At 44.2% G+C, this 22084-nt stretch overlaps 2 protein-coding genes across 2 annotated transcripts in view; one reads left to right on the top strand and one right to left on the bottom strand.

Moving 5' to 3' along the window:
- Positions 1-22084, bottom strand: part of LOC117348916 (transcription factor HES-5-like) — a gene marked incomplete at its 5' end in the record, with an annotated part of 59816 nt that overhangs the window by 18544 nt on the left and 19188 nt on the right. The window lies entirely within an intron of this gene.
- On the top strand, positions 8832-11063 carry LOC117348914 (transcription factor HES-5-like). The gene is made up of 3 exons (XM_033921557.1): positions 8832-9263; positions 9911-10091; positions 10216-11063. Exons 1-3 carry the CDS (start codon positions 9204-9206, stop codon positions 10458-10460), a joined length of 486 nt encoding a protein of 161 aa, XP_033777448.1. The 5' UTR covers positions 8832-9203; the 3' UTR covers positions 10461-11063.

Here is a 22084-nt window from a genome sequence, read left to right as displayed (position 1 = left end):
ACCTAGCTTATGTCTACTTCCAGAAAGGCATGAGCTACATCCAAAATGACTACCACCAGATGGCTTTCCACTACCTGTGAAATACTTGTTGGTTAAAGTCCAGATCCTTCCGGACAGATGTCCACAAGCAAATAAAGAAAAATCACAATTAAGCTTTATTGGCAGTACAGTGAGACAGTGCTCTCAGCCAACGCTGGAATAAGCATGAACTTCTGTTCCCTGCCCTGGAGCGACCAGATGGCCTCCACTGGCACCATGGAAGGCATTTTCTTAAATCCTGGTATTGTTACTTCTCATACAAGGGATTCCAGACAGTGTCTGTAGTCTTTTCAGTAAGAGAATCAAAACTACAAATCCCAGAATTCTTTGGAATGGATGGAAAGCAGCCCCCATTAATGGGGTCCTCTTCACTGACCCCGTAACTAGAGAACATCTAGCACAGTTAATCTAATACTGTTCATTAAATTAAATTAAATTAAATTAGGAATGAAGAAATTAAAGTTTGAAAAAAAACAAACAAAAAAAAAACCGAGTCCACCTTTTTAATTTTTCAATACTTTTTCATGGCATCTGGTCTCTGTTCAGTTACACACTCATGGACACATTTGTACAGCTAATGCAGGGAGACCTCCAAACCAAAGCCACTGGGAGACCATAGGCTGCATATAAATGTTCAAACTCCTGGCTTCCTTTCCCATGCTCAGGCCCAATTTGCATGTGCTATGAACAATGAAGACATTGAACAGATTTGGGCTGGTTCTGTCTTTTGCAGGACAAATCAATAGGACATAAGGCTTGAAACATCTGTTCTTGGCACTATCGGTGGACCTGTCAAGGAAGTCAGTCCCCGGCAGCAAATGGTTGCGTCTTGGGTTTTGGAACGTCGGATCTAAAAATATCACGGTGCATCAAACTGCGTCACAAATCAGCACTGGGGGGCCCAAATCTCCCCAAGAAATCCTTCTTTTCTTGAAACAAATCTCCTCCAAAATAGAAAGTCATGTTGGAATACAACTGAATACTGTAATATTAAAAAATTTAAAAAAAGTGCAGATAGCCTTTTTAAGGTCATCTTACCTCCACATTACAATAGAAAATAATAGCCAGAAAGCACCTAGCAGGGGTGTCCAACCTGCGGCCTGAGGGCCGCATGGGGCTCAGTGAAGTATTTTGTGTGGCCCCGGTCGAGGGCGATGCAGTGTTTTCCTTTGCTGCCCCTGGGTATTTACCATCACTAAAGAGGTTGGCTCTTATTGGTGGAATGAGGCATTATGACATCACAATCTCAGCTGTACTTCCCAAAGACAAACAGGATGTCATGGATGTAGTTAAGGGGAACGGTTAATCTGCTGGCTGGGTTGGAGGGCAGAGGGGAGTACAGGACAATCAAGCCATTGTGACATCACTGATGAGGTTGGCTCTTATTAGTAGAATGAGGTATTATGACATCACAATCTTGGCTCTGCTTCCCAAAGACAAAAGGATGTCATGGATACAGTTAAGGGGAACAGTTAATCTGCTGGCCGAGTTGGAGGGCACGACAATCAAGCCATTGTGACATCACTGATGAGGTTGGCTCTTATTGGTGGAATGAGGCATTATGACATCACAATCTTGGTTCTGCTTCCCAAAGACAAACAGGATGCCATGGATACAGTTAAGGGGAACGGTTAATCTGCTGGCTGGGTTGGAGGGCAGAGGGGAGTACAGGACAATCAAGCCATTGTGACATCACTGATGAGGTTGGCTCTTATTGGTGGAATGAGGCATTATGACATCACAATCTCAGCTGTATTTCCCAAAGACAAACAGGATGTCATGGATGTAGTTAAGAGGAATGGTTAATCTGCTGGCCGGGTTGGAGGAGAGGACAATCAAGCCATTGTGACATCACTGATGAGATTGGCTCTTATTGGTGGAATGAGGCATTATGACATCACAATCTTGGCTCTGCTTCCCAAAGACAAACAGGATGTCATGGATGTAGTTAAGGGGAATGGTTAATCTGCTGGCTGGGTTGGAGGGCAGAGGGGAGTACAGGACAATCAAGCCATTGTGACATCACTGATGAGGTTGGCTCTTATTGGTGGAATGAGGCATTATGACATCACAATCTTGGCTCTGCTTCCCAAAGACAAACAGGATGTCATGGATACAGTTAAGGGGAATGGTTAATCAGCTGACTGGGTTGGGCAGAGGGGAGTACAGGACAATCAAGCTATTGGACATCACTGATGAGGTTGGCTCTTATTGGTGGAATGAGGCATTATGACATCACAATCTTAGCTCTGCTTCCCAAAGATAAACAGGATGTCAGGGATACAGTTAAGGGGAACGGTTAATCAGCGGACTATATTGAAAGCTATATCAAAAAGGTGGGTTTTCAGTCTGCATTTAAACAAGGGAAAGGGCTTGGCGGACAAACTCGGGCAATGTATTCTAGGCATAGGTTGCAGCTAGATGAAAGGTATGAAGTCTGGAATTGGCAGTGGAGGAGAAGGGTAAAGCTAAGAGTGACTTATCTGAGGAAATAAGATAATGAGATAAGATAGCACTCTTTTCAGCTACGGTGGTAAAATAACGCTCAGAATTCAGGAAGTGGATTGGTTGGGCTGAAAACTTTTCAGCACCCCCTCAAGGTTTGTGAACCAAAATTGGTAGCTCTCGTAGAAAACGCCTCGCTGCTATCTTTGGTATAAATAGCTCATCCTTTCATTTCTAAGGGCTCCTTTTACTAAGCTGCGCTAGTGATTTTAGGGCGCGCTACAATGCCACGCGTGCTAGATGCTAATGCCTCCATTGAGCTGGGGTTAGTTTTTCCGCATAGCGCGGGGGTGAGCCCGCACTAATCTGCAGCGTGCGCTAAAAACGCTACCGCAGTTTAGTAAAAGGCGCCCTAAATGTCAGAAAATTTAGAGTGTGTTATTGCCTGTCAAAATTTCTAAAACTAAAACCATCTAATATCAATAACTTATCAGGAGAAATCAGAGTGAGCTGCCAACGTGCCTCATCCTTTACTTTAGAAACCCCAGATGTTCTGTTCTTCAGAACTTGGTGATATAAGAAGTGTTCTTCAACCGCTGGTCCATGGACCGGTGCCGGTCCACAGAAATTTCCTGCCGGTCCACAAGGCCAGCACGTGCATCAGGCCCAAAACAGCGTTCTTCAACCGCCGGTCCACGGTGCGATCGATGCGGCGTTACCTTCGAGCCAGCTCCCTCTTCTTCACTGATTCAGCGCACAAAGCCGCGGGCAGCGGCTCCTACGGGCGTCCTGCGCCTGAGCCGTAAGCCTTCTCTCTGACGTCGCAACGTCAGAGGGAAGGCTTCCAGATGAGGCACGGGATGTGCAAGGTGCAATTGGTACTATTATGGGGGCGGGGTCTGGGGTGGAGATTGGGTAGAGAGGGGCGGGGTCTGGCCCACGACTTAGCCCAGTGTTCTTCAAACGCCGGTCCACAGACCGATGCCGGTCCACAGAATAATTCTTTTATTTCTGCCGGTCCATAGGTGTAAAAAGGCTGAAAAACACTGATGTAAGATATTGCTTTCCCAGGTTTCTGGAGCCCGGATGTTTTCCTCAGCACTAACTGCTGTCCAGATGGTCGGCCCATATTTCAGATTTCTATTCAGTGCGAAGCAAAGTCAAACCTCCCCTGGCTAATTCAGCTTGGAGCTTAGGCACACGTGTTTTGTTCAAGGGACTCAATGCTGTGAATAGAGAAAGAGTGTGGGAAACTCCGAGCAACTCAAAACTCACACATTCCGAAGGGTGGGACACGCTCCTGTCTTTGGCTCAACATCTGCCTGGGGCCGGAGAGGAGAAGAGGGGAGGGAGGGATGAGAAAGGAAAAGGAGCAGAGCGGAAGGTAGGGGGGAAAGAAAGGTGAGGAGAAAGAGACAAACACCAAAAAGCAGAAATACGGAGAGAGATATGTAAAATATATGAGATGTACATTTCCCAAAGCTGACTGGACCAATTCCGTAAAATTATCAGGAAAAGAAGTGCCTTAGCAGGGAATCCTGTTGCAAGCTGAACTGGCCAGAAACATAATAAGGTCTGAGATACTGAATGTTACCAATATAGGGCTCCTTTTACTAAGGTGCGTTAGGGCCTTAACGCACAGAATAGCACGCGCTGAATTGCCACACACACTAGACCTTAACGCCAGCATTGAGCTGGCATTATTCTAGAAGCGTACCGCACGGCTTAGCGCGCGGTAATTTTGTGCGTGTGCTAAAAACGCTAGCGCACCGCAGCAAAAGCAGCCCATAGTCTCTTATTGTAATTTTTTTTCCCCCATTTATATCAGTTCATGTATCGCGCTAGTGATGCGTGGACGAATTGTTATGCCTATAAAGTTCTTGCATCTGAATCGGAGGATGGAAGAAAGAAAAAAAAAAGGCAGAATGTGAGGAGAGAGCCATAGAAGAAAAGAGAAAAGACTGGGAGAAGGAGATAGCAAAAAAAAAATAAAAAATAAGCCTAACGTGGCTTCATAAATGGGGATCTAAATCTGTTAATGCACCTTTGTAAAAGATATTTCCCTCTTCTTCTATTCTAGCTTCCTGTTGACTTAGATGTTCTTTATCTCCTGTCACATGATTTTAGCCAGCAGGTATCCCAATGCCGTAGAAATGTTTGCCAGTCTACTAGACTTGATGATATTTTGCTTAAAACCTAATATCACAATCATCACTATCCTTCCATCCATCTATAGTATCTAGTGTCTCCATCTCTGTATATATCTCTGCCCATTGTTGGTAATTAAGGCCCCCTTTTATCAAGCCGCGCTAGGGGTTGTTTTTTTTTAACGCCGGCCACTGCGGTAAAAGCTCCGACGCTCAAAGGAATTCTACGAGCGTCGGAGCTTTTACCACAGTGGCTGGCGATAAAAATCTCTATCCCCCCTCGTTTACAAAGGCGCGCTAAGCTTTTTAGCGCACGCTAAACACGCGCCAAACGCTAACACCTGCGTGTTATCCTATGGACGCGTTAGCGGTTAGCGCGCGCGTTGATTTAGCATGCGCTAAATCCACGCTAAAATGCTGAGCGCGCCTTTGTAAAAGAGAGCCTTAAAGCAGTGCGATAAAAGGGGGGGGGGCTATATTTCCTTTCTACAGAATCTGTCCATTTATCTTTTTGTAATCTACTCATCATGTATTCTGCATCAATTTTAGCTGTCTCTTTCTGGTCATCAGTTCTCTGTTCTAGTCTCACTCTCCGGTTCTATGATTATCTGTATTTTTAAATATTATTTCATATCTAGCTCTCTATAACATAGACAGAAAACTAACTTATTGCATGCCCCCAGAGACATCTTTACCTAGAGCTGTTCCCAGAATCCTGCACCTTTAAGCAGCCATGTGTTGGATGTACATTTCTTATTTTCCATCCCTGCCTCGTGTATGCTCCTGTTTTTCTCGCACAGTAAGTAGCTTATTAGCATAAGGCTGTGGAAGTCTGCCCTCTTCCAGGTTTCCCACACGATTTCTTAACTGCTTCTGTTTATTCTCGGATAAAAGAAGTGTGCCTCCGTACAAACCACATTAGCAACGCTGCTTGACTTTGCTTTGTTGGCGAGTGGGAAACCTCAGCCCCCAAAAGACCATCTGAACAGCAGTGACCAGAGGAGATTCAAGGGCCACAGTGACCAGGATTTCTCCCTTTGAAGACTCTGGGAAAGAAGCTCCTTTTATGATTTCCACATCACCTACAAGATTTGACATCTGCCTGAAATGTAAATGCGGCCCCGGGAAAGCAGCATTCCAGCATGTGCCCGGTCTCTGGCCAGGCCTTAAAAAGCCGGAAATCAGGTGCCTTTAACATTTCCTTTCTCCATCTTATTATCTTACAGTGCTGTTTTGGATGAGCCAAATAAATCTGAACACATGCCGCCCTTGTTGTAAAAGCAGACTGAAAACCCATTTTTTGATATAGCTTTGGATCTGTAACCCTACTCCTCTGCCCTCCAACCCAGCCCGCTGATTAACTGTTCCCCTTAACTGTATCTATGACATCCTGTTTGTCTGTCTTGCCTGTTTAGATTGTAAGCTCTTTGAGCAGGGACTGTCTTCTCTGTGACTCTGTGCAGCGCTGTGTGCGTCTGGTAGTGCTATAGAAATAATTAATAGTAGTAGTAGTGTGATGAGTTTCAGTCTTTGGGAAGCAGAGCTGAGATTGTGATGTCATAATGCCTCATTCCACCAATAAGAGCCAACCTCATCAGTGATGTCACAATGGCTTGATTGCCCTGTACTCCCCTCTGCCCTCCAACCCAGCCAGCTGATTAACCGTTCCCCTTAACTGTATCCATGACATCCTGTTTGTCTTTGGGAAGCAGAGCCGAGATTGTGATGTCATAATGCCTCATTCCACCAATAAGAGCCAACCTCATCAGTGATGTCACAATGGCTTGATTGTCCTGTACTCCCCTCTGCCCTCCAACCCAGCCAGCTGATTAACCGTTCCCCTTAACTGTATCCATGACATCCTGTTTGTCTGTCTTGCCTGTTTAGATTATAAGCTCTTTCGAGCAGGGACCGTTTTCTTACTCTTTGTGACTCTGTACAGTGCTGCATGCGTCTGGTAGCACTATAGAAATAATTAATAGTAGTAGTAGTAGTAGTGACCAGTAATATTAGTAATATTTGGAAATGGGATGGGTGAAGGGGGGATGGGAAGGGGGGAGGGAGTGTTGGGAGGTACTTTATTGTGTCTGTATTGTGGTGATAATTGATGATTTCTTTGAATTTATATATCTACAATATATTAACTGAGGGTTCCTTTTACTAAGGTGCGCTAGGGTTTTAATGCACGGAATAGCGCGCGCTACATTGCCGCGCGTGCTAGACCTTAACACCGGCATTGAGCTGGCGTTAGTTCTAGAAGCGTAGCGCGCGGTAATTTCCTGCGTGCGCTAAAAATGCTAGCACACCTTAGGGCTCCTTTTGTCAAGCCACGCTAGCGGGGGGGTCAACGCACGTGTGACGTTTCATCATGCGCTAACCCCCGCGCTGGCCAAAAACTACCGCCCACTCAAGAGGAGGCGGTAGCGGCTAGCGCGGCCGGCAGTTTAACACGCGCTATTACCCGCGTTAAACCGCTAGGGCGGCTTGATGAAAGGAGCCCTTAGAAAAAGGAGCCCTGAGACGAGATGATATTCTTTGTAAGATTTGGGTTATGTATATTTTATGCTTAAGGTGCAATAAAAAAAATTATTGAACAGAAGGGGCTCCTTTTACGAAAGCGCGGTAGCGGTTTAACGCTCGTAATACCGCACGCTAAACGCCGGTCGCGCAAGCCGCGACCGCCTCTTCTTGAGCAGGTGGTAGTTTTTCGGCCAGCGCGGGGGTTAGCGTGTGATGAAAAGTCGTGCGGCGTCATAAAAGGAGCCCTATATGTCCACTTTGTTTAAAAAGGACAGTATCTTTCTATCGCAGAAAGGAGACCTAAGAAGCCCAACAGAGGCAAGGGAGCACTTGCGTCTAGACGGTTGCCAGATTGTTCGATTTCACTTGCTCTTGGTGAGAACAGCTTAAATCTCTCTAAGGGCTCCTTTTACTAAGGTGCGCTAGCGTTTTTAGCGCACGCAGGATATTACCGCCGGTATTAAGGTCTGGCGCGTTAATGCCCTGACGCCTCTTAGTAAAAGGAGCCCTAAGTGTAGAAATATTCAAGAACATTTTTGTGAATTATGACTAGAAAGAAACATTCAGTACAGAATTTGAACCGAGCAACACGTTGCTGTCAGAGAAGCGAATTGTTTTATTCATGAGTCATCTTTTGAGGGGGGGAGGGGGAGTGCTATTCTTTTGCAGGCGTCCAAAGTCATGTAGTAATTAATTAGACTCCAGAAGCTAAACATTTTCAATAAACAAACCAAAGACAGCTCTTCGCTAATTGCATCCCCTACCTGAAGGATCCACTAATTCAGTCTAACCTGTTTTCTTTGGCGGGGGGGGGGGGGGGGACTCTGACGGCTAGTCAGAGAGTATTGGGCTCAGGTTGCGTGGGCACAGATTAATCCTAGGGGGGGGGGGGGGAGCTTTGCTGACCGCCAGTGTGGGAGGGTGGCCCGGAAAACTTTCCCACCAAGTGGCATAAAAGACTCAATTGCTGAACAGCTGCGCACAAAAGGCTCGAAGCTCATTCAAGCGCAGACAATGGACAGCCGCCAGGGCAGAAACTGGAAGACTGCAAGTGAAGCCTTACCTGGCTGTGTTGTCGCACGCCTAAACGCACCTGGATAGTTCGATACCTGATATTTTATCTGCATATTACCGTGTGCAATACACCTGCCGCGTCTCTTCCACATGCTTCTCCGCGCTGTGATTTTTATGTGGTCCCCGGGGGAAGAGGACAGGGACTTAATTGTACTAGGCTTGCATGGGTGTGCAACAAGATCGCTGTAATTACAGAACAGGGTCGATACTAGATAGGATAATTGAAGGATGCATGCCCCATCCCCATCACACTCATTAATCTATATATTTTTACAAATTAACCCCCTCTTTTATGAGCACATAACATGGGTTTTAGCTAAAACCCGCACTTTGCATTCGTAAAAGAGGAGGTAACTTAAACATATTTCATTTTCCTAATACAGCGGTATGGAAGTTACCTAATATTAAATCTTTGACACTCAAAAATTCAAAAAGCCTCTCGCTTTCCCTCCCTTTTTCTTTTCCCCCGCCCAGAAGAGCAATCTCTCCTTTTTTTTTCCCCCCCAAAACGCGCACATCTGTACAGAGAAGCGCGCTCCCCGCCAGCGGCAGCCCGCGACCACATTCACAAATCGTGCTAAAGGGCATATTACGGGCTCCTGGAATGCTCCAGATCTCGCATGTCAGTCTGTGGCGTCTTCTTGTAGCCCCAGCCCCTGGCAAATCACCCCGCTTCCCCCCCCCTCCCCGATCTTTAACACAGCACACACTCCCCACCTGCTCCTCTGGGAAAAGGTCATTAGCCCCAAGCTATTCACCGGCAATGCAGCGTGTCATAATGGAGGGCTTTTGCCCATTGTCCTTGCGGGCTACTTGATTGGCTCCCGAGTGTGGGAAACTCTAAGTAGCCCGAGACCCACAGCTTCCCAGCGAGTCCGGGCGCTATAAATACAGGGAAGGGAGAAGGCACCAGATCAGATTCAAACCGACCCCTACAGCTGCTATCTCGACTTCACTCGCTGAGATCGGGCAGGAAGGATGGCACCGTACTGTGACTTCCTGGGACTAGAGAAGCTGACAGCCAAGGAAAAAAATAAAGTGAGTACCCCGGCTTGATGTGGCATCCCATAGCTTTTGTTCAGCAAGCAGCACCCTGAGGTTGTGGGTCCAAGCTCACTCTGCTCCACATTGCCCCAGGTACATTAGATAGATTGTGAGCCCACCAGCGGAAAAATGCTTCAGCACCTGAATAAATTCATTGTAAACCGTTCTGAGCTTCCCTGGGAGAACAGTATAGAAAATTAAAATACTGTGAAATGTTTCTGTCTCTGGTAATTGGAGCTGGTATTGTGACATCATAATGCCTCATTCCACCAATGCCTAAGAGCCAACCTCATCAGTGACGTCACAGTGGCTTCATTGCCCTTTACTTGGCTCACTTTTACTACATTTTAATTTCTAGAGTGTCGCAGTGGTTAAAGCTACAGCCTCAGCACCCTGAGGTTGTGGGTTCAAATCCATGCTGCTCCTTGTGACCCTGGGCAAGTCACTTAATCCCCCCATTGCCCCAGGCACATTAGATAGATTGTGAGTCCACCGGGGGAAGTACCTGTACATATAAACTTTCCTGAGCCCCCTTGGGAGAACGATATAGAAAACTGAATGTAGCCTAATTCCTAAATAGACGTGCTGTAGCTCCGATTTCTGTAGACTGTGCATTAAATAGCGTTTGTTTTTATTTGCAGCTGAGGAAGCCCGTGGTGGAAAAGATGCGCCGGGATCGCATTAACAGCAGCATCGAGCAGCTGAAGCTCTTGCTGGAGAGGGAGTTCCGGGGGCAGCAGCCCAGCGCCAAACTGGAGAAAGCCGACGTCCTGGAGATGGCCGTGAGCTACCTGCAGCTGCACAGCCGGCCTCAGAGCGGAAGTAAGTTTTCCACGCCTGTAAAAATCCCTTTCTCGGTCGTCTCGCTTTGACACCCAGCTGTTCCGTTTTGAACCCGTGCTCGGCTTGGCTAACCTGGCTCCTTTCTTTCTCCCTTGCTCTTTAGCCGTGGCTTCCCCGCTCAACGACACCCAGGTTGACTTCAAAGAAGGATTCAGCAGGTGCTTCAAGGAGGCGCTTCACTTTCTGTCTTTCCACGAAGTCCACACGGAGACACAGGCCAAGCTGCTAAGCCACTTCCAAGCGAGTAAAGCCACCAGCACAGCGCCAGACCTCCCATGCCTGCCACTCCCCGCTCACAAGAGCCCCAAGCCAACAGCTGCAATCAGCAACATCTGGAGACCCTGGTAGATTGGGACATTTTCTTGGCGCGCCAACTATCCAGAGGAAACTGTGACTTTCATCAGACAGTCCGTGTCATCCTCTCTCCTCTGTAGGAAACTTTATTTTCCTTCTTAGGTGTATTTTTTTTAATTAAATAGAGCGCTTGTCCCGGCTGATGCAGACTTTTCCGGGAAGCATCTTAGCGCTCTATGTTGGTACGGCGTTGTGCGCTCCTGCGGTGACTCTTCACAGTGAAGACGTTTTGCTAGTTTATGTTAAATGCTGTCATTGTAAATATAAAGTTTACGATGGTTCTGTCAGATTGTAAAATCGTGAATGTGTCTAGATAAGGGTAGGAGAGCATTCTCCAGGTGGGATTGTAAAAGCCTTACGCTTTGCTATCTCCGTAAATAATAACCCGCCTATCTCATATGTCTGTTATCCGATACGTCCTGCTTCCGTTTTAAGCAGCGCTCGTGGGTGTTAAGATGGTGCGCATAGAAATTGTTGCTGTTAAGATCTGATCCCAAAGCAGACATTGATAAGGTTATTAGGACATGTATGTGGAATATTTCAATATTGTGCTGTTTGGTTATGAAAATAGCGACTACTGCTTTATATTAAAGACAAAATTACGTCAGATGTTATAGAAATGTAATACATTTTGAAATTAAGTATTGAACTTTTTTGTTCTATGTATGTTCCTACGATCATTATTATGATTTTAGGAGCTTCGTGGTGGAGGGAATATTTATTCTGTGGAAGGGCAAGATCCCGAGTTTTGCATACTGTGTATGCTCCGTAAATGTATGCATCCAAAAAAGATAAAACTAAATTTATATGCAAACGCTGTCTGTCTTTATTTTTGCAATCAGTTTATAAAAGATGTTACTAGAACAATCCCTAAAGAAACAGTGCTGCTCAGAGACCACATAATCTCCATCCCAATGCTATAGATTTAAAATAATCCATTCCTAAATGAAATTTGATTTTTGGAACTTAATATTCAACAGGTCTGTTCAGTCTGTCTTAGGAGAAGAATTGAAGCTGAAATATCACTACAGATCTCTCTCTCCCCCCCCCCCCCGGAAAGTCCTTTGGTTGGCTAGAGAGGAGGGGAAAATGAATATCTACCTCACATTGCTTTGCAGATGGTGCCCCCCCCTAAAAAATCTGTTAATAATCATGCTACTTATATATAAAAAAATATATATATGTATACTGTATAAATATATATATATATTTATAAATATATATATATATATATATATATACATACTGTATGCTTATATGTGTGTGTATATATATATATATATATATATATATACTGCCTACTTATATGTATATATGTATACTGTATGCTTATATGTGTATATATATATATATATACTGCCTACTTATATGTATATATATACTGTATGCTTATATATATGTGTGTGTGTGTATATATATATATATACTGCCTACTTATATGTATATATGTATACTGTATGCTTATATGTGTATATATATATATATATATATATATATACTGCCTACTTATATGTATATATATATATATATATATACTGTATGCTTATATGTGTGTGTGTATATATATATATATATATATACTGCCTACTTATATGTATATATGTATACTGTATGCTTATATGTGTATATATATATATATATATACTGCCTACTTATATGTATATATATACTGTATGCTTATATATGTGTGTGTGTGTGTGTGTATATATATATATATATATATATATATACTGCCTATTTATATGTATATATGTATACTGTATGCTTATATGTGTGTGTATATATATATATATATATATATATATATATACTGCCTACTTATATGTATATATATATATATACTGTATGCTTATATGTGTATATATATATATATATATATACTGCCTACTTATATGTATATATATATGTATACTGTATGCCTATATGTGTGTATATATATATATATACTGCCTACTTATATGTATATATATATGTATACTGTATGCCTATATGTGTGTATATATATATATATACTGCCTACTTATATGTATATATATATGTATACTGTATGCCTATATGTGTATATATATATATACTGCCTACTTATATGTATATATATATGTATACTGTATGCCTATATGTGTGTATATATATATATATACTGCCTACTTATATGTGTGTATAATTATAATAATTACTAAAACTCCTTCTTAGACTTCTATTAAGACTAGTGGGGAAGAAGAAATGAATGAGACAAGGAGTTCTCCATTCATTTAAACAAATCCTAACATAAATCTGAGGCAAAGGCTTAACATGACACACGGCCAAGATTCATGCTAAGAAGAAGGTGTGGCCTTATCTTATACAGGAGCCAGCTGAAAAGTTCTCAGCCCAACCCAGAAGAGAGTGATGGGGAGCTACAATTTTCTTCTCGCAAGGACATTGGGCCCCATGGCCCAGCCCACCTCCTTAACCCCCCTCCTCCATCTGGCTATGCCACCGAACAATAACAAAGCTAACATCTTCCAGGTAATAAACCCCAAACTAAAATTCCTTTGTTGTCTGGACATTTTGTTTTCCCCTTATATTAGTCCCAGTTTTTCTTCTGCCTTTCAGCGTCTTCAGCTAATTCTCTTTCCAGCCTCTGCTATCCCTTTCGCTTTTCTCGTCTCTCCTGCCTTGTTTCATTCCTTCACTACACCAGTCGCTGATCATTCCCTTTTCGTTTTTTTTCCTCCTTTTTTTCTTTTCTGCCCCCGACTCCTCAAATTTCATCCTCTTTCTCACCTTTCTTTTTCAACTTTTGTCTCCTTCTCTCATGCTCTAGCTCTCCCATTTCACCAGCCTCCTATTCTCTGTTATCTTCCATTATTACCACATTTCAACCTCTGTAGTTATTATCGTCCTCTCACTCATCACTACCTTTCTCTCATCTCTTTACCATTCCTCCCCTTGATCTCTCCCACATGATTGCAACATTTTCAGTATCTCCCATCCCTCCACGCTTGTAGCTCAGCATCCCATCTCCCTCTCCCCTCCCCTCCACCTACCATGGTCCATCTCTTTCTCCCCATCCAGTTCTGCTCCCTCTTTCCTGCTGTTCTTCCCTACTCATTATCCCACATATCTCCCTCCCTCCCCTAAGTCCATTTCTATCTCTCTCTCCTCTCCTTGTCCAGCATTTCTCCCTCCCTCCTCTCCATCTCCAGGATCAACATGCTCTTTCTTGACTGATAGGGTAGAGTACGGTACTGGGGTTCAAGAAAGGATTGGACAATTTCCTGTTGAAAAAGGGGATAGAGGGATATAGACAGAGGATTACTGCACAGGTCCTGGACCTGTTGGGCCTCCGCGTGAGAGGACTGCTGGGCATGATGGACCTCAGGTCTGACCCAGCGGAGGCATTGCTTATGTTCTTATGTTCTTATGAAGCTCATCCAGCCTCCCTCCCCCTCCCCACCATTTTTGGGCCTATCATTTCTCCAGGATTCTCTACCCCACCTTTGGTCCAGCATTTCCCCCTTTCTGATCCCCTCTCTCCCCAGCCCTTTAGCCCAGCATCTCTTTCCCTTTTTCCCCAGCATGGCCCAATGTTCCCTTACCTACCCCTCACCTTTTGGTCTGCAGAGACCATTTCCCACAGCAGCGACTCAGACTGGCTGCCTTGGAGCTTTCTCTCTGTCACATTCTGGCCCCGCCCCCCAGCACAACTTCAATTGAGGCAGAGAGAAATCTTTGAAGTGGTCAATAGGAGTTGCCACCTCAGGAGATGGATTTTGTGGATTGGAGGGTGAGTATGAAGAGGTAGCAATGTCGGGCCATGCTGGGAAATTGGTGGGAGATGCCAGGCCACGGGGCCTTCTGGAGCAGTGCAACGGACCCTCCTAACTTCCTTGGGCCCAAGGCATGTGCCTACTGAGCCTACCCTTTAATGTACTCTTTGGATTCACAATATTTGTAAACTGCTTAATGAATATTGTGAGAGCTGAGAGGTGTTTTGCGGCTGGTTCTCCTGGAACTATTACCTTGAAAAAGTTGAAAGCTCAGAGATTCTTTTGTAATTTGCTTCTGACAAATTCGTATGGTGAGAGCCTCTCGGGCCCTTTCCATATTCTGAAGTCAGACATTGGTGTAGCTTAAAATCGCATCCTTTCCACAGGCTTTGAGCATTGGCGGTAAAAATAAGTCAATACTGCCATCTACTGGAAAAGTCTGATAGGACACAAAGCTGATGTGACCTCTTAAGAGCAGCAGCTGTTCAAAATCCCAACAGCTCAAAATCTAATAATTTCTGTTGCGTCAGAATGAGATGTCAGGTTTCTCCATGTACGCTGGCGCTTTCATTCGCAAGTTCAATTACCTCACATCTTTTAATCATTGCCACCTACAGGTCATGCTCAGCCACTGTACTCACATTCCGAAATGATGATGAAAGCAGGGAGATCATCTGCACACTTAAATTTATAGAATACTGTCATTCACATGGATAAGGCAGTAAAGTGCCTTATTACTATTCTGTAATTACATGTCAAAATGGGTGGTCTGTATAGAATCTGGGGGTAAGCCAAAATTGGGTGCTCAAATTTGGGCAAAGATGGTAAATTCACAGCTAAACTAATCTTCATTCAGGCGATAACACTGGCCAACACTCATTTTGGTGCCTCAAATGTTAGACTTGTTTCTGGGTATATTTGACCTGCTGGTTCCAAAATTGGCACCAGTTTTCTCCTATCAGCTCTTGTTTTTGAGATACACAACATGTGCCATATCTACTCTTCACTCTGCTCGATATTTTAATGCAGTGTTTAAATTAATATCTTTTAAGCATGAAGGAAACATTAAAAATTAAATGAAAAGAGAGCCTGAGAGCCCCGTCTCGAAGGGCGAATATAACGTGGGGCTGTCGACCCGTGTTGTCGCCAATCGGGACGGGGGACGGGTTGAGGTGGGCAGGGATGTAAGGTTAGGAAAGGGGGGTTTATTGGTCGGCGGGGTTTCCCCGCCGCTGAGAGGAGCCGGGATAGGCTGGGAGGCGCGGGTCTAGGTGCGGGCCCGAGGCGATAAAGCTGGGACCTCAGAGGACCCGGCAACTTACTGGGTCTCCCTTATTGCTGGTGATTCGCTCGGTGAGGACGATCAGGTGAGAGCAGCCTGGTAGCGCTATAGAGATAATTATTAATAGTAGTAGTAGTAGTAGTAGATATTGGAGTTGACATGGGCCCTACAATGGCACCCCTAGTGGACAATTTATTTATAGCATAATTTGAAAATATGTGGATTGCAAAGAACATTCTTGAGAGACTTTTAAAGCCTTGCTTTAGATTCTGGGATGATGTATTTGTTGTATGCAGAGGTTCAGTTGAAGATCTGAATCAATTTCAGAACTACTTTAACTCTCATTAGTGTATTCAGTTCCCCATGACTTGCCATGAGTGAGAAATTTCTTTTCTTGATGTGTTCTTAAAAAGGGAGTTCTTTTTCTATAGTATTATATAGGAGAAAAAAAAAAGTCTGACCGTAACACTATTTCAGAGTATTCTAGTTGTCACCTATGTGTTTTGAAACAAAGTTTACCATTTTCTCAAATCTGCCTTCAATGTTTTGTTTCTATGTTTTTTTCCCCCATGTCAAGATCTTCTAGGTTTCTAGAGAATGACACGGTGACAAAATTCATCACCGTTCCCATCCCTGCGGATAATCGCAGGAAACCATCTTCATGTCATTCTTTAAGGAGAGAGGGAAGAATCAGAGTATGAATGGCCACAACCTCTGACCCACAAGCTTTGCTTTGAAGAATGTTGGTGTAGAAGGATTGAAGTTGAGATAGACACTACAGAATGACAGTCTCTGGTATCCAGAGCAGATATTGTGATGTCATAATGCCTCATTCCACCAGTGCCTAAGAGCCAATCACATCAGTGATGTCGCAATGGCTTCATTATCCTTGGCTCCCATAAGAATCAGAGTATGAATGGCCACAACCACTGACCCGCAAGCTTTGCTTTGGAGAATGCTGGTGTAGAAGGACCGAGGTTGAAATAGACACTAGAAAATGACATGGGATTATTTCCCGTGGTTATTCGCGGGGACGGGAACGGTGATGAATTTTGTCACCATGTCATTCTGTACTTCTAACTCAAGGTAAATATCCTTTCACAATTCATATTACAAAAAAACGATACTGGCTGCCTGTGGAAGCAAAGGTCATCTTTAAGTTTGCTTGCCTTTGCTTCAAAACCATGACAGGTTCATCCCCAACCTACCTGTCTCACCAATTTGAATCCCCAGGCACAACTAATACATGAAGTACCTACTTGTTCGCTTTTCCATCCTTAAAGGGCTGCACTTACAAGAGATACCTCAATAGAACACTATCATTCCAAGCAAGCAAATGGAGCAAATGTTTAACCAACTTCATCTCGAACGCACTTTCGTACCAAACGTTTAGAAAGTCAATAAAAACCTATCTCTGACAAATTTCTCTGACCCCACTTCAACCTGATGTACTTCCAATACACTTCCAGATAAACCTGACTAAACTTAACATGCCAATGTAAATTCGAAAGTTCTCTGTAATGTCGCTGTCTGTATACAGTCTCTTCCCTTGTAAACCGCTTAGAACTGTTTATGGTATGGCGGTATATAAAAATAAAGTTATTATTATTATTATTACAGTTACACCCTAGAGAAGTGTGTGAGGGTTTGTGGGGTTGTTTAAAAATGTATATTAATTAATTTTTCCTTTTTGTTTTTTCTCTCTTCTCTTAACATTTTCTTTCATTACTTACGTTTGGTGCTATTATTCATGTATTATCATTTCACTGGTTTCTTTTCTTTCTTCTTCTCTTTTTTCTGCACTACCATAATGGCTTATGTTTCATCACCGTTCTTTCAAACTTAACACCAGCAGTCGTTTACCATCGAAATCTGACTGGTTGCTATCTCTTGTGCATGCAGTCTATTGATATTGCATGCATACTTGTCACCTTTTTAAACATATACACATGTCCTTGTGTCATTAGAATATAATATTTGAGTTTATGGTCAAATAAGATCATCTTGTCATTTTACTATTATTATTTCTTATCTTTTTACCTTTTATTATTATATTGTTTTCATATGTTTTTAATATTGTGTTTTATGTTATATCTGTACCTAATAGGACCCCTGATGAAGGTTGTCCGAAACACGGACCGTGTCGGGTCCCTTGTTTGGTAAAAACATTTTTAAATATATTTTGGTTGTCACAATAAATTTTGCCTACATCGTTGTACATATCTGTAGTTTTGGTTTGTTTGTTATTGTATAAAATAAACAGCTACAACTCTTCAAATCGGGCAAAGTTTCTACCACCAGAGGGCACATTTGATTCACTCTATAATGGCCACTGATGTTTATCTAGTTCCTTTTCTTGTTTACATAGGAAAGTCATATGATATATTCTGAACTGCTACTAGCTCAATAATTAACAGTTTGCCAGATGTCTTATATGTGATTTTGTTTTAAACCACTGACGTTTCTAAAAAGGGTTTACCCTGATGGCATAGCTTTTTTTTTTTTTCTGAACATATTTTTTACATATTCACATTCCTGCAGACACCTTTTCAGGAGAATTTTTTTTTTTTTTTTTAACGTCTGTGTTCTTCTCGCTGTGGATCTGCTTTTTGCGCAGTGTGGTTGTGGCAATGTTTGCTTGCTTTGCTGTTCCTGTTCATTACGAATTTGTAGCTTGTTACACCCAGCAATGGTGGCCTCTTTAAGGAAGCCCAGGATGGTACAGTGCAGAGGTCGGAAATGAATCTAGCCTCAGGATAAAAGGAAGGTAGAATGTGCCTGCAAAGTTTCTTGTTTGGGCCACGCTCATTCTGGTTCAGCTACTGACCTTGGCCTCACTGAAAGGCATCTCGCCATCAAACTACTATTCTAATGTGACCAGGGAGAATTGGTTGGGTAAGTGCCCTGCGTTTATCTGAAGCAAAGATACCTGTAGTCCACGGAGAACCTACGTTACAGGTAAGTAACTACATTCTATTAGAATACCACAAGTAAGAGTATTGGTGCCTAGATAGCTATTTACGTCTTTGATTAATCAGAGATCTTCTGATTCAAGAAACCTTCAGAAATTTAAACTGTCCTTTCCATCTTTTAAAGGAATAAAATCTATTACTCAATCTTTCTCGTATTCTTTTTCAATGATTTGGAATGAGGTTCCCTCCTGTGCAGAGAGCAGGAGATGGCATTCGGAAAGCAGTGAACGACTGGTCCCGAGCAGTCTCCTTCCAGATTTTCCATAAATCTAGGAAAACACTGTTATTTCAACTATTCTTAGAAAATTGTTCTAAGGAAAATTAGTTCTTATTTCTAGGATGTTGGATGAGGGTCTTCATTAATAAGTTTATTTTCTCTCTAATCTAAAAACTTTTACTTTATCGATTTTTATGTGAACCGAGTCGAGCTCCTTGTGGGGAGATGACACAGGCCTGGATTCACTAAGGGCATGGATCATATCCGATCCTTGAGGGATCCAATTCGATCCGTGTCCGGTGGGCTGATTCACGAATTGCCCTCAAGCAAATGAGGGCGATCGGAATCACGCCCCCAACCAACCGCCGGGATCACTCTGTAGCGATCCCAACACATGCGCAGACCATCTGCGCATGCATCAAAGAGCAATGACTTTTAAAAAAAAAAAAACTTTTACCTAGCCCAGTGAGCCTGTGGTGTTAACCCACTTTATACCCGTGGGTTAAAACCACGGGCTTGCACTGTGGGAAAGGCGAGGGCAGCGCTTGGGGCAGAGAGCAGGAGAGTCAGGGGCAGAGAGCCATGCAGGAGATTCGGGGCAGAGCAGGGCGGCAGGATAAAATCACGGCAGAAAGTCGGGGCAGAGAGAGAGCTGGAGAGTCGGGGGCAGAGAGCTGGAAAGTCGGGATAGACAGCAGGCAGAGAGCAGGAGATGGCATTCGGAAAGCAGTGAACGACTGGTCCCGAGCAGTCGCTTGTTGGTGATCGGCCAGCCCAGTCGGTGATGCAGGTTTTCTGTTAGTGAATCGCTGCCTGCCATCATTTGAATGCCGTTCCCCCTCATTTGCATGCGCGGATTGGAGTATGATCAGGACAGAGGTTAGTGAATCGGGTCAGAGGGGAATCAGGTCGCAGAGGGGTCACAAACTGATCGGTGCACGGTCGGTTTGCTTAGTGAATCTAGCCCATAGTATATAAATCCAAGATTTAGATTAGATTAGATAGCAACTGTCGGAAAACGCCAAAAACATCACATCGGCATTATTTATTTTGGTAGTTCGCAGGCGTGGCGTTTTCTGACAGTTGCTACCTTCGCAGTTTCTCAACCAAAGTTTAACCTCGGGAATTATATACTTTACCAGTTCGTGGTTGTTTGATGTGTACTGCATACTTTGATTGACCGTAACTCAGACCCCCCCCCGAGGCAGGCCTTTTGGCCAAAACACGGCCCGTGTCAGGTTTTGGAATAAACTCTATCGATATATACTGTTTATCTTGTCTAGTTTCTCCGTGGAAATCTGGACATCTAGTAACCCTACACCAATAGAGCACGTTCCTACCAGCAGGGGAGGATCTTTCACAATAGGAAACGTACAAACACTTTACCAGTGCATTGGAAGACACTTTGTAAATACGTAGGTCGTTATTTTTGCCAGCAAACGTATGGTTAAAGAAAGTGCATCATTCCCGTTGAAGAGAAGAATGATAAAGTTGAAGTTCGGTTCATTTATAACTACTGGCAGTGGCGTAGTGAGAGAGAGTGGCGCTCCTCCCCCACCTTTTTCTCCACCCCCACTCCTTCCGACCCCCCCCCCCCTCGTGTGCACCCCTTTCCTTCCCCCCTAACTTTTTTAACTTCTCCGGCATGAGCAGCACGCCCACGGTTGGCGTCGGCTCACCCTTTGACGTCACTTCCCGGGTGCGGGTCCCGGAAGTGACCTCAGAGCGCGCCGATGCCGACGCGGAAGGCAACTTCGCTCCGAGGAAGTAAAAAAGGTACGGGGGGGGGGGGAAGTGGCACGCGTGCGCAGCAAGGAGAGGAGTGGGGGGAGGGGGAGGGCAGAGAGAGAAAGAGGTGCTGCACCCTTAGCAAAACGGCAACCCGAGGCGGTCTGCCACTCCCCCCCATACTATGCCACTGCATGGACCTAATTCTAGGACAGAGCGTAGCAGTCTGCTACTCTACCGAAAACCACAACTCTAACCAGACACCCTTTTAATATGAGGCAAAGTGATACTTTCACTTTGTGCCCTGCCATCTACTGTCTCTTCCAAGCCCTTGAAAAGTGGTGCTCGAAACACTGTATTAACTGAATGGAAACATAACTTTCTTAGTTAAAGACGCATTTCTAACCTAAAAGAATGGGCAATTCCTCTGACCTACTTATTCCGTCCACAATAATGAATACCAATCGTTTTTAAGAAGCCCAATCCCCCCCCAACCCTATGTTTTTTTCCACTCCCCTCTTACCACCCTTTTTAAATTATTTTACTCTCGCCTCCCCCCTGGATCTGCTTGTTTCCATTTGTCCATGTTTTACCCATTGAACATGCATATATTTATACCGCAGGCCCTCAATATTCACGGGGGTTGGGCGCAGAGCCGGCCCGCGAATAGGGAAAAATCGCAAATAAGTTCTTGGGCTGGCTCTGACCTGCCCCCGCCTCCCTGACCTTACCTGGTGGTCTAGCGGCGACGCGGGACAGGAGCGATCTTCCTACGCTCCTGCCCCGTGCAGCGCCGTCATCAAAATGGCTGCCGCGAGTTCCCGTTGTAGTCTCGGGCGCAGAGCAGTAGTGTGGGGATCACAGGAAACCTGCGTATTGGTGACAAAATATCCATTTATGCTGGGGATGGGGTGAGGAGAATCCACAATAACGGAGGGCAGGCTCCAGAAAAAGGAGGACGGATTGAAACATCCAGGTTTTACTTCCATTGCTTTCAGTGGAAGTCAGAGGGCTCAGTCTGTTCCACTTACTTCCATTGCTTTCAGTGGGAAGTAAAACCCGGATGACTCAATCCTTCCCCCTTTTTTTTTCTGGAGCCATATGGTAACCCAGACTATGTCCCTGTGCATATCTGTTGCAGAGGTGAGTGCTTCTGCTGGTACTATTCAGTGCCTTAGACGCTAGGCAGGTTGAGCTGGACTCAGAATGAAACTTAATTGTGAAAAGGAAGTAGAGGCCAGAGACCTTTTGGCTTCATTTTCTTTTCTGTAATGATCAGAGGAACTGACTGACATTTGGTTAGTAATGGCCTGCTTTTCTCAGAATACTTGGCTCCAGAGGGTATTGTTACTTCAGCTGGAATGGAAACTGAAATATACCCTTTAGCAAGTCTGGCCCAACCACTAGGCAAACTAGAGGTCTGCCTACAGTGGAACAATTTAGGGGGAGGCACTGATGTAGCAGTCCATGGTCAGCTGCGATACGTTTCCATAGGTATGCTGACTGCCATATTGATGCTGGTAAAGAAAAGCAGGGAAACCACTGAACATCTCGAGGATGGAAGGGGAGACGCTGAATGCTGTTGGTGGGTTGGCGTGGGGACGGAGAGAGATGCTAGAGATCATGGGGGTTAGAGAAAAATAGATCCTGGACAATGGAGGGGTAGC

This window comes from Geotrypetes seraphini, chromosome 15, assembly GCF_902459505.1.
Source record: "Geotrypetes seraphini chromosome 15, aGeoSer1.1, whole genome shotgun sequence".
In the NCBI taxonomy this organism is placed as follows: domain Eukaryota; kingdom Metazoa; phylum Chordata; class Amphibia; order Gymnophiona; family Dermophiidae; genus Geotrypetes; species Geotrypetes seraphini.
The sequence above is the reverse complement of the archived record's forward strand: the minus strand, read 5'-3'. Positions and strand labels throughout refer to the sequence as shown.